The sequence below is a fragment of the Vanessa cardui genome, chromosome 4 (genome assembly GCF_905220365.1).
Source record: "Vanessa cardui chromosome 4, ilVanCard2.1, whole genome shotgun sequence".
Lineage (NCBI taxonomy): Eukaryota > Metazoa > Arthropoda > Insecta > Lepidoptera > Nymphalidae > Vanessa > Vanessa cardui.
In genome coordinates this window covers 7,843,608-7,857,056 of record NC_061126.1, presented here as the reverse complement: position 1 = coordinate 7,857,056, position 13,449 = coordinate 7,843,608, and the positions used below count along the sequence as shown (strand labels likewise).

General features: G+C 32.8%; 1 protein-coding gene across 1 annotated transcript; it reads left to right on the top strand.

The window, feature by feature from the left end:
• The first annotated feature begins 800 nt into the window (after positions 1 to 800).
• Positions 801 to 11,850, top strand: LOC124544526 (G1/S-specific cyclin-D2-like). Its single transcript, XM_047123124.1, has 4 exons — positions 801 to 1,211; positions 2,647 to 2,862; positions 4,705 to 4,861; positions 9,947 to 11,850. The coding sequence occupies exons 1-4, from the start codon at positions 975 to 977 to the stop codon at positions 10,228 to 10,230; spliced, it is 894 nt and encodes a 297-aa protein (XP_046979080.1). The 5' UTR covers positions 801 to 974; the 3' UTR covers positions 10,231 to 11,850.
• Positions 11,851 to 13,449: the final 1,599 nt, after the last annotated feature.

Here is a 13,449-nt window from a genome sequence, read left to right as displayed (position 1 = left end):
GTTTTATTGTAATGTTCATATTTTGTTATTATAATAGTGTATAAAATTATAAAAAGTTTTATAACCTACCCCTATTATTTTATTTATTTAATTGATATTCTTTTAATAATCATTAACCTAAACATATGAAGTTAATCTGACGGAATGTATAATAAACGAATTAAATGTTCTAAGAATTGAACCTCGCGTTTCTTTTGGTTTTTTAGCAAGGTAATTTAGTTTATTTACTTATATCAGATGACCGCAATAGGTAAAAAACCTACCTATGCATATGCATTACCCATATAATATTAATTATATAATTCATACGAAACAGGTAACTTATGGCTGTGAAATAATTATTAATTATAATTAATGTAAAAGTAAATACAAAATAGATGTATCATGTTCCCATTACGTGAAGTCTTTGAATAACAATTAAAGACCCAATGTTTTATCAATTGGGCTCAATGCGATTATGATTGAAGTTTCGAGTCTACATATTCTCGAAATATATCGTTTTAATATATCATTTTATAATGTTTACGTGTAAAGCACTTATATAAGAATCAACAAATATTTTGTAATTAAAAATAATACAAATTTCACATTGATTTAGTTGTACACCAAATTTAGTATTGACTTTAAAAAAAATACTTAAAAGTGACAAAAATTCTATAATCATGAAAAGTATAACCTCTCTCAGCGCGGTGTATACAAGCCTAAACAGGGGTGGGGATTAACGTAGGGCTTCGAGAGTGGGTCCGCGGGACGTTGCGTTCCTTTACATGCGGCATGCCACTTCAGTTTGACAGAACACACTTGTCTGTTTGGCTGCTTGCCGAGCGGCTGTGTGAGCTGTGACAGCGCTGCTACATAAACTCGTTAAAACATAAACACTGTGCGAACTTTGTGAACTTTAAACCACGATCTAAGTAGCCTTAGGACTAACTATTTTAAACTATTGTGGTGTGAAGTGTTTCTTAGTGGTTAAAATGGATTTATCTTGTGGAGAAAACCTACAAAATTCTGGAAATAACAGCAACACCAGTGGAAGGACGATGGACATGTGTGTCGCTGGACCTGATCGTGCCTTGGATCGAGACCCTAGGCTTTTGTTGAATCTTCTGACGTTAGAAAGAGTTCATGCATTACACACAGATTATTTTCAACATGTACAAATTGATATACAACCTTTCATGCGAAAAGTTGTTACTACTTGGATGCTAGAGGTGAGGTCTTTTTTAATATTTTATAAGTAAAAACTTGCACGCATGCTTAAGATTTAGTCATAATCTTTATTGTGTTTATTAAACGCCCTTTTCATTAAACTTAAACTATCGCCTACAACTTCCGACAACAGCTGATTAAAATTAGAGTGAATGACCTTAAATTTCTGAGAGCGTAAGGGAACTAAAGCTTTCTGTAGAGAACTATGTTGAACTTTATACGAAACTAGGTATTATTTTGTAGTTTTATATTACTCGATCCAAAAATTATAATTTACATTATAAAATTAACAAAGCATGGAATTTATCTAGTACAATTAAAGAAACATTTGCTGACTACCTACTTTTTACTTAAAAGTCTTATGTATAATAAAATAATTATTAAATTTTAATCTTCAACGATTTATTAATGTATTTATGGTAATTAATTAATATGTTAGTAAACATGAGAAAGATCATGTCAATAGTCATAGTATTTAACTAAGTATACTTAATAGGTGCTTAGTGGAATAAAATTGTACTAGTACATTAACGAGCCACATACCTGGAGTCTGGGCCAATGACAGTAATCTAACAATGTTGTGATGCACGTGTGATTACGTGAGGTATAAGCCCTTAGAATCGCTCGACACGAACGGAAACCTTTTTATTACAGTTTTTTTACGAAGACTCTGTTCGAGTTCAATGAGCAATGGAATCTTTATAATGTAGTGTAACAGGGATTGCAAAAAACGTCTTACAGTTTATGTCTTGTATATGTATTCAACGGTTATCCTGTTGGTCTATGTATTTATAGATGCAACTTTAATTCCCGATTTGGCGTTTTATTTATAACATGCTTTAATTTTACGCGAATAAAATATCTGCTATGCATTGTGATATTTGTATGAGCTACTACATTGCTATCAGATATTGTTCAATCTTTGTTATTGTTTCTCATCTCGTTTGTACGTTGTACTTTTGCGTTGTAATATAACTTAAAATAACATGTATAATCCACTATATCTTGACATTTGTTTTCGATCTCGTAACCGTCAACTAACACTGACGACTGAGTTATCGCAAATTTTACTTTTGAAATTTTTTTTTTTGTAAACGAGCTACCTATTTAAAGTGAAAAACGAATAAAATTAAAATTCGCGTTTGAATTATTCATAACATGTTTTACATCAAAATATTTTATGTACATAAAAAATAAACCTTTTCTTACCTTCTTATCTTAATCATTGAGTCTAATGTTAATTTAAAACTTACTACTTAATTAGCGTATTAAAGCATGTAGCATTCCATAATTACTAAGTATAAGGGCTTTAATTAATTTGTGCTTAATCCATTACTTTTATACATACCACAAAACATTCATTACTATAACCTATTCTTAATAACTAGTCTTGACAAAATTATATGTTCGATCTTATAAATTAAATACAATTGCCAGGTTTGTGAGGAACAGCAGTGCGAGGAGCAGGTGTTTCCTTTGGCCGTGAGCTACATGGACAGATTACTGGCTCAGCGTGCTATATCGCGGCAGCAGTTGCAACTGTTGGCCGTCACTGCCCTCCTCCTTGCCTCCAAGTTTCGCCAGTGCCATCCTCTCTCAGTCGACCTGCTCTGCGCGTACACTGACAATTCCGTTTTCCCGCATGAAGTCCGGGTAAGATATAAAGTTTACTTATGTAAAATTATGATATGATAATTGTAAATTTTTTTTTTTCAATATAAAATCACATACTCATAGCTGGAGTACTAGTCGAGTGCTTTGCTGTCTGCCTTATGCTATTAAAACTTCTAATTTCTAATTGTGTATAATTTGTACCAAACATTATTTAAATTCGTTAAGATGATATGGAAATATAATCGTTATAGGATTTTATTCAAATATTTAAAATTAGTTATCGCTGTAAAAGATCAAAATCTTATGAAACGTTAATTGTAAGTTAACGCGTCGCGAAGCAGCCATACACCTTACATCCTGCGACGACCGCAAGGCGCTGCATTGTTTTGATTTCGTTGTGTATGAACTCGATTAGCTGAGTCAAATGTCACTCCTTCACCCTAAAGGACAACATTATATTACCCGTTTCCTTAAAGTTCTGCTTGTGAGTTTCCGGTGATTACTTCTTCCGCGACAGACACATTCTAGGGGCAAAGAATATAATGTCGCTTTCTTACAAGTACAGAGCTGCAACGTGTGACGAAGTATTGAATTAGTCGCTACTTCCGACGGAAATGTGGGTAGCGAGACGTTATGATACATTGATAAGGCGATTCTTCTTACATCCGTACCATTTGATGACTGGAGTAGTACATTCATTATACTCCAGCTCACACTATTGTGTTAGAAAGTTCACACATTACGAATATTGTCATATCGTCATAATTGTAATATTGTGTGAGCAGGTAGGCAGGTGTGATTCGTTCAATTAGTTTGCTAGCGCTCGTCAGTTTTTGACTTGTCGCTTTCACACGCCACTGTCGCCCTCACCAACCAAATGTTGTATTGTAATAATGACATTGCCTTAAATAAATAAGTCATGTATTAAGTCATACGAAACATAGATTATTATGAATTCCCATACAACTACATAAGTGAATTAAATGCTACAACGTATGTTAATTTTTCTAACATTTGGTAGCACAAACCGTGACCGTGAGAAAGTACTCACGTTCTTTGATAAGTAGGAACCGTATGGCATAGTACCATATACTTCCTTATAATTAATTCATGTGATGATCCCGATAACTCCACGATGTGTGTGATAATGAAGTTGGAGGGTATGTTGCAGAAAGTTCCCATACTTTAGCGTATTACTTAGCATTTTTCGTTTGATATAAAACATTATTAAATGCGTTGGTATTTACAAACAAGCTAATTGGTATACGATAACGATTCCATTACTTACACTTAATTAAAGTATAGCAATAAATAAGCACATGTAGGGAATACTATGAGCAACATAGCAACCCTGCAAGGTTTCATAAATATAATGCCTTTTCTGGATAATTAACTTCACCCTTATTATTTTAAGCCTTTGAGCTTCACTATGTGAATATCCCTAGGCATTGGTTCCCTGTTTTGCCCTTTACTTTCACAATTGTAATATGATTCGCTATTTTTTGCGGTTTCCGCCTGAACCACCGTGTATGACGGTTAAGAATACCTTTAAGGTATCTGTTATTAATTGTACATTTTCTAAGTACTTTGTTATATAAATGAACTGGTAATATTAAAGGGCAATGGAAACTCAGTTATAGTATTGGGGAATGTTTAGTAAGCATTAAAAGGGTATTGTGTGTACATTTGAAAAAGACAAGAACATGGGAATAGTCTAAATTTAAATCTGGGAAATAAACGAGCAACTTTCTGAAATGTTTTACGTCATTAGCTATAGGTTTTATGTTTATCGGCTTAGCAGTTTTTCAGTTACGAAAAAAGCGTCCTCGTGTATAAGTATAGATACGCAGTAAATATTATATGTGTATTTTTTTGTTATAGCAATGGGAAGTTATGCTTCTACAACGACTAAATTGGCAACTCTCAATTGCCACAGCCTTCGACTTCGTAGAGCCTCTTTTGGCTCGGGTTCCGTGGGGCCGCTCCAATCCTCTCGTACGAACGCACGCCCTTACGCTAACCTCCGTCTGTTATACAGGTAATGAATTGTTTTAGATAACTATATTATTTAGGTAAAAGTATTTTAGTTCGCCAATATGTATTGTTTCAGCAATATGCGGGTCGAATAGAATTTGGCCTTCCTTGACTTTATGGTAATTTTAGTTGATCGATAAATACAAAGTTGTCTCAAATATAATATGTTTAAGTATGAAGTTTTAAAATTGAAATTGAATCATAAATTGACTTTTGTTCAGCTACGATCTCGATCTTTCGGACGATATGATACGATTAGAGTGCACGCAATGGAGTGGTCACAAGCATTTAGGGGTTGAGGGAGGGTTGGATGTATCGGAACGCACATGCCGCTCGTGCCGTGATATCGTACACCTTGTGCCGCCACCCCACACACTGACCCTTTCTAAAATTTCCTTTGTTACACACAAATAATTGCAATTATATTTTAATAATTGTACATACTGTAAGCACATTAACCAAGTATTTTTTTGTGATGACATTACGCTCTAAATAAAAAAGTACGATATATCGAATAATTCAGTCTTCAGGGCTTTGGAATAAACGCGTCTAAACTATTTTTATTTAAAGATTTTATAATGTTGAACAATTAAGATGGAAACCAAGTCTGATTGGTTGGTATGTTGATAACGTAAGAAAAACTGATCGCATTGTGTTGTTCAACTCTACTATAGCCATTACGTTATCTGAACTCAATCTGATTTATGGTATACCACGCCATGTGCTCGATACGGTCTTCTACTAGTGAATAAACATGCTCGTAAAGTCACGTCAACATAGATGTGTTTATTTTTATTAAAAAAAAAACTTTATTATTATATTTAAAGCACGTTGAGTCTGTTATTCTAACCTACGCTTGTAATTACCAGTGCGTAGATGTAAACAATAGAATACATATTAGATACTCACTGATTGGTGATATTGAGTGATGAACGTTACACGTTTTATGAATATTAATATCGCTTACAGTAAGAAGAAGCTTAAAAAAGTTAAAGCAAGCGAGCAAAGAGTATCAACTTCATATGTATGTACGATATTATACGCAGACGCATTTAAGCATCGTTGTTCTTTATAATTAAATATTATAGATTTGAAAAGCCGTAAAACTTAGTGCCTAATGAATAAGATTTCAATAGGATTAAAAAACAATACACTATTTCATGTTTGTGAAACGTGTATTTTGTTGCTTTATGCATGTTATAGTTAACACTTATCGTTATTCGTTGGGGTGGTAAGCAATTGCCACTGACCATCATTGACCCCTTACGTTACAAGTATAAGTTCAAACGGGGGTAAGAAACTATATGATAATATAAATATGTACTTTGTAAATGTAAAAAGCTCGATGTTCATTAACATTTCGAATGAAGTTTGTAATTACAATTCAGATACATTACAAAAATATATTACATCGATACGACTGTTAACCCTGTATGCCCCTATATCGTTCATCGAATCTCGATAATAATTGATTTATGGCTATTGGGTTACCATTGGAGTATTTCAGTTTTGAAAACATTATGATGGGACAGTCAAATTTGAGACTGTATAGATAATGTTATAATTATAATCTACTATAAGTACAACACTTTTTCTACTTATTAAAGCTCCATTTGTTTGTAAGGCATTTACTTGAATTTATCTTTGCTTATCATTTAGTGTTACTGACTACAGAGCTACAAGGTCAGAATCTTTACTGAATTATATATTAACTTTTTAGTTGTATATTGATGATGTATAATGTTTATTATCGACTATCTCTATGTAAATCTATTTATATATATTATTTTTAAATTGTACATATTTTAAATTAATAATTATATTTATGATCTTTTTCTTTACGTTTGATATTTGTTATTCGAGTAAATGTTTTCAAAGCAAATAGAGTCCCATGCCGGAAGTATCCATAATTGCTGGTAACTGATCGCGCATTACCCTAAGGTGTTAACAGGTTAATAACACTTCTTGACCCTTAAACTTCCTTTCATGTAATAATATAGTACAGTTAATTTACGATTAAGGCCTTAGAAATTTTATGGTTTATTAAAACTCGAGTGATATAAAACTTTGCATGTTTTTGGTGTCAAGACAGTCTTAAGGCTCGACGTTTATGTTTCACATTTTCGAAGATAGCAATCAAAGTGTGTTATTATTGTAACTCAAGTAACCGTGTCACGGTCGCGGTGACTTATGAGTCGATTTGTCGTGAGGGGAGCGACCGCGCCAGCTGAGTCGGCGACAATACGCGAAGACGTCCCGCGGCCATTGTCGTTACCCAAGCACTAAGGCCTGTCCCGGCATTTAACAAAGGGTCCCCGACAAAGACCGTCTCAGTACGCACCTGGCGTCCCGACCCTTAGCTATCTAACACGATACTTGGTTGTACGATACGTTTTACTCAATCTTCCGACATTCGTTCTTACTACCAACTATTTCTTATTTGCCTATCAAAAGTAAACTTTTGAAATATTATTCTTCTTTGAAAAATCAACTACCAAGTATAACAATATCAAGTAATCTATGCAAGTCATATAAATTGTGTCATATCAAGATGACTTGCATAAATTCTCAATTTAATTATTGTTAATTTAAATGATTATGATATTATAACCGATAGTAATCAATAAAATTATTCTAGTATTCGATCTATATAGGTATATTATAGATTTAGTCTGTATTTTTATCACTATAGAGTATAAATATACAATTATTTACATCATAGTATGTGTATTGAGATCACTTGCGGAAATCACAAGATGAATGTTAATGAATCTCTGTATGGTTATTATAGTGGCATATTGCATCTAATATGATATCCTTAGAATATAAACAGACATGAATAGGTTAGTAAAAAATCAAATTTATATGTATAATTGACGTCCACGTGGAGGAAGGCGCAGCTACCGTGAATTAAATAGAATAACTGATTTTATGACCCGCGACCCTTTTAATGACCCCAAAAATTAATATATTTTAAAATGAGACATTAGGACGTTTTGATATTATATTACGACTAGTTTCACACAATTAGATAATGACACTAACTATTTGCAACCCTTGCACTTTTGCATCTATTTGTATAAGTAAGGATTCTCATAAAGGGTGTCGTCGGGACAGGTTCGACAAACGGAACTTAACGGTTCTTAAAGTCTGTTGGTGTAACGCTCATTACGTGTTCCAGGATAATTAGAAGTAGTAGGGTAAGACGGGGGTGTAGTCTTAGGCGTGCGTGGCCCTTTGGCTCGTGTGTCTGGTGTCAGCAGATGTTGACTCCAACTGGCGGGCAACCTGTCGCGCAACGGAACGCTCCGGTCCGGTGCCCGCGCGAGATCGTCTGATATCTCTAGTTCGTTTTTGATTCGTTAATCAGCTAACCGCTCGATAAAGCCCACAACAAAGTTTTCCCTCATATAGTTTTACAGGACCACAGATGTTGTGATTTATTTTATCATGTTATTATAGTTTAAATCAATATAACTACTTATTCGATATAAAAAATCTATTAATTAAACGAGTAATAAGAAACTCCAGCGAAAGTTCACTGTTATGATATAAAGTATTTATTTTACTATAATTACGAAAGTTCCTTATTTTATTGCCTGCGTTACTCATAAGCTCTGACCTTAACGTTTCATAACAGTTTTTTTTTTCTTTAAGTAATGAGGTGTCTGTAGTATGTTAGCGTAAAGGAACGTAAAAGGGCTCGCTAGTAAGAAACATGTAGGCGGGCAGTGACCCAATCGTACCTACTCAGAGGCAGCAAACGGAAGGGTCGTGCCAGGTGTTAATACATCTGCCGTCTTGGGTCCCTCTACTCCACACCCAACGCGACTTAGTTGAATGTTTCAAAGTTATACGGTTCATCACCTCATCTTCGCCGTTAATATTCGCATTATTTGCAGATAAAATCAGAAAACGTGATAGCGAATCAATGTTTAAGACGGTCATCTTTATGAATTTTTAAATTAATTAAAGTAACAGTTTTGATTTAATATACTGATGTTATTTCATATAAAGCAAAAATTAAAATTATTGGCGATCGATAAGATGAATCGATCTTGAATATAAGTGTTAAATCACGAAACCCTCCTGGTTCGTGGCGAAATTGCAGCTGCGTCCTTGGCTAGTGAACTTAAGATGTAAATTACCATTATTCTTGGCCTATTGTGACGAGGTACGCAACACACAAAGATGCAGACGGGGACTCCATGCACAAATCTGGCAGCTGTTCGATTTTCCTTCCTTATTCTCAGACAACAATAGCATTCGTATTGTGCAAAATGTAACGCGATGGTTTTTTTATGCGGACCCCTTAGACCGTCGGTTGTCCTTTCTCGGATTTTAAATATTTCGTTTTGATTTTCTATATTTATTTCGGTAAATTATTTTATTGACGATTTACGCGCAAGGAATTCAAAATAAGTAGTACTGTTTTTACTTTAGAAGGTCGATAAAATAAAAGATTAACACAAGGCCAATAAGATGCAAGGTGCCCAGCCACCTGTCCGCTGTCGGTAATTATCTTGCAACAGATGCGCGCTACCTGCCTCCGTGCCTCTTTGTATCCGCATAGTAATGCTACAAAACAAGCTTATCAAAAACTATTGAAAACTAATTTATTTCTACTGCAAACATTCCTTGATAAATTTACTATGCTATATATGGTGAATTATTGAATTGAAATATAATTAAAGTAATAGCATGTACATATTTTGTAAGTACTTTTGACGTAGGGATTGTAAGTTCCAGTAGGTTTTCACTATTTACATACGTGTAAATATTTCTTTAGAGATATAGCCAAATGTTTGATAGGTGTATATGTACATATAAGAATAATTTAGCGTATGCGGTAATGACTATGATTTAATGACATTAACAGGAACGAATAAGTGCACAATACACATTAGATATTGTTTATTCGAATCTATAACGATTATTTTGTTATTGTAGTTTTTATTAATCCAGAGAATAAAGAAACTTCTGGATGAATTAATTTCAACTTTTATACTTTTTATATTTTATTGAACTGTAAATGTTAATGTAAAACATACATGTAAGTTTAATGACCTTAATATTTGTTTGTTAACAGAAACGGAGTTCCTGTTGGTACCGCCATCGTTGATCGCTGTGGCGTGTATAACGGCAGCGGCGCGGGGCTTGCGTGTGCGCATGACCATAAACGATCTATGCACTCTGACACGGACGCCTGCTGCTGCCGCCGAATTGGTCGCCAGACACGTTGAACGAGTGCTCGCTAGAGAAACGCAACCACAAGAGCCCAGAACGAGACACATTCAACCCGTGAAGCAAACAGCGTCCGATCAAACTCAGCTACCAGACACCCCAACAGACGTCCAAGACATTCGCTTCTGAGTAACAAATGTTACTTACATAAATTTATTATCCTCGTCTATATCTGCATAGACATATCCTACACAAATATGAAGTCAATTGATCTCATCTCTATTGATGAAATTGTTATGAAACGCGTTGAATGGATTTGATTGTTATGATATTTTTTTCGTCGCGCACCTGGGTGTACAAGTTTCTGGTTCATAAAAAAAACGTTATTTATATTGGATTTCTTCAATGCGAAGTTGGAAGATGGATTAGAAGAATTGCCCTTGATCTCAAATTACTATTTATGTAAAATACTACGTTGTAATAGATTTGCGTTATTTATAAGGTAAACAGCTAACAGTTTGACAGTCTGCAAGCTCTCAAAAGTCTTGCTCTATGTTGATCTCCGTCGATTCCAAAAATTATGTTTTAAGACTGTTTGTTACTATTGTTCTAAGATTTCCCTGATTATGAATTAATTACATTCGATGAAGTTTGTTCAGTTTAGCGCAAACTATCGACAATGATAGAAGAAAAAAAAACGAAAATTATTATTATTTATTATACTGAATGTATTTTCAGTTTTATCTGGCAACTCCTAAATAAATTTGGTACGCAAAAGTATATTTAAACGAAGAGTAATTCGGTAAAATTTTGAATTGGTATAATTTATTAATATTAATAATAATAATTCTATCGTCGATTGTTTGCGTTTGACAAATTAACAGGAAAAAAATATTGTTTTGCGCACATTGTATAGCTAGTTATTAATGTTTTATTTCATGAACTTTACAGATTTGAATAGAAGTTATTTCGACAATATTTGTATCTTGATTGATTGATAAAATTTAAGGATCTCAATTATTTAACAAATTCTAAATGAAATGCGTGTATAGCAAGCGTAGGTTTTAGTATTAATTTTAGCTGGTTTCGAGTGAAAATGTTAAAGTATGTAATTTTTTATTTAGGTCGATGTTAAGTTTAGTAAATTCTAGTCACATGTTTTACACATTCCTGTTTTCGACCAAACTTTATATTTAGATTTAGATTTAATAAATAAGCGTTTAATTAGAGTAATGAAGACTTATTTGACTTACATTCTCTCTTAGTAATAAACTTATGATTATTATATTTTAATTACTTTATAAAATACTCACATTCATAGATCAAGAGAGATAGTGTAGGGCAAGTGGCCTTCCAGCGTAATTTATATTATATCGTATTTAATAATTATTTAGGTCACGTTTATACTAAGGGAGATTTATTTTGTAAACCGAAGTATCGAGGCGCGTCCAGCGTTACGCGGAGCTGATTAAGGTAATTAGAAAAAATTAATGGTCGTGCTTTTAAGTTTTTCTATTTATAATTAAATTGAAACCTCATTCGTCTTTGAGCCCTTTTAAACATTATTTCTTATTAATTTATTGTGAAACTAATAAAGAAGAATTTATTCGATGGATATAAAAATAATGTTTACGTATACAATGTAATAAAATGTCTGAAATACAATGAAAATTGTTTTACAATAACGTGAAACATTCCCATATGGACACATATTGTTGTTTTTGCTAAATCTGCGTTAGTTGCTAAGACTAAGATAGTCTATTGTAGGTCAATGTGTACAGTTTTGGTTTTAAAATTTATTAAATAAAAAACTACCCAAAAAGAATTTAATGTTTTATTCGTGTTCTTAAAATTTTGATTCTGAAATGGCGAGCCAATCAAATCAGCTAATTTTACTTTTATTTTTATGGTTATTGGTCGATGGAAGTCTAGACGCATTAGGCGACCAATGAGCGTTTAGTATTTAGTAAATTAGTGGCTCTGATTCGCACTTTAGAAACTGTTAGATTTTCCCGTTCCATCTATTAATTATAATATTATGTTTTTAACCCGATTTTTATATAATAGTGATAATAGTTGTCTGTCTATCGACCGACATTTATCTATATTTTTTAATTTATTCTGCAAATTAACACGGTTTTCGAAAATATAAAGACTTTAGGTATAATATAACTAATAAACTAGTTATTGACGTAAAATATTTGCCAATTTATGGTGTAGGTGTTACAATAATAGTGTAATAAACGATATAACTATAACTCTTTAAACTGAGGCAGAAGAAAAGGTCAGCATCTCAGTAAGTCTTATAGTTTAACACTAAATTGTTAATTAAAAATGTCAATAAGTGCTTGAACCCCAACTCGTTGGAACTTTGTAGATATAGAAAAAAAAGTGCGAGTATCTCGAAATTGGTTGCCATATTTTTAACATTTAAGTAATTAATAAAATACCTTTTCCTTGGAACTTTGTAGAGGCCTACCTCTACAAAGTTACTAAACTACTTCTTCTTCTACTACATTTGGAAATTTCAAATGAGACACAACTCAAGAAAAAATTCTATCATCTCTTCATTTTCGATATATCCAAAGGTTTTAAGTCAACGTCTCGAAATGAGATTTTTGATTTATTAGCGAAGTTAGTTAATATTTTCAAAGCGCGATTTGTATAGTTTAATATGGTCGCATGGAAATATTGTTCAAAGTTAACAAGAACATCAAAACAATTCTGGATACCTCTACACTGTACTGAAGTTTATTTGTGAGGTATGCTTACAGTGGAAATTATAACGTGACGTATCACGTAGTTTCTAAAAGAGTAGTGCGTTATATAATTCCAAAAATGTATGAAATAAGTATTTGTTTCGTATGTGTATATTTTAGTATTTAAACTTGATAACTTCAAAATATACATATATATATCGACAATCCGAAATATATCTACAGTTGCATTAATCTAATAAAATACCTTCAAATTAGATTTTTGTAATTTTTTTCATATACCATTTTTAATACTGTCCTCTTATATTTAATTAATTTATTGTTTTATAGTTAAGAATTTATTATTCTTATTAATAACTAGCGGTCCGCCCCGTCTTCGCACGGGTGCAATACTGATAGTAAATATACTACTTACAGTTTTTTTTGTTTCTTTACTACATTGTCGATGTATTTTATATAAAAACTTTCTATTAAAAAACGCATCAAAATCCGTTGCGTTGTTTGGAAGATCTAAGCATAAATCGGGATAGACAGTGGTAAGCGACCTTGTTTTATACTAAGCATGAAGCTTAAAGAAGTTATTTTCTGTTTTTAAAGCATGCATGTCTTTAGTCTTAAGTACTAGTGAAATAAGACGAGAGATGATAGCTCGGATTAGCTCCAAAAATTTACATTTGAATATAAAAAAATA

What these genes read in the sequence shown, in the direction of transcription:
- LOC124544526 (XM_047123124.1), top strand. Translation starts at nt 975, where the DNA reads ATGGATTTATCTTGTGGAGAAAACCTACAAAATTCTGGAAATAACAGC. An exon ending in TTACTACTTGGATGCTAGAG is followed by an intron (nt 1,212 to 2,646) that starts GTGAGGTCTTTT and finishes TACAATTGCCAG; the next exon opens with GTTTGTGAGGAACAGCAGTG. An exon ending in AACCTCCGTCTGTTATACAG is followed by an intron (nt 4,862 to 9,946) that starts GTAATGAATTGT and finishes GTTTGTTAACAG; the next exon opens with AAACGGAGTTCCTGTTGGTA.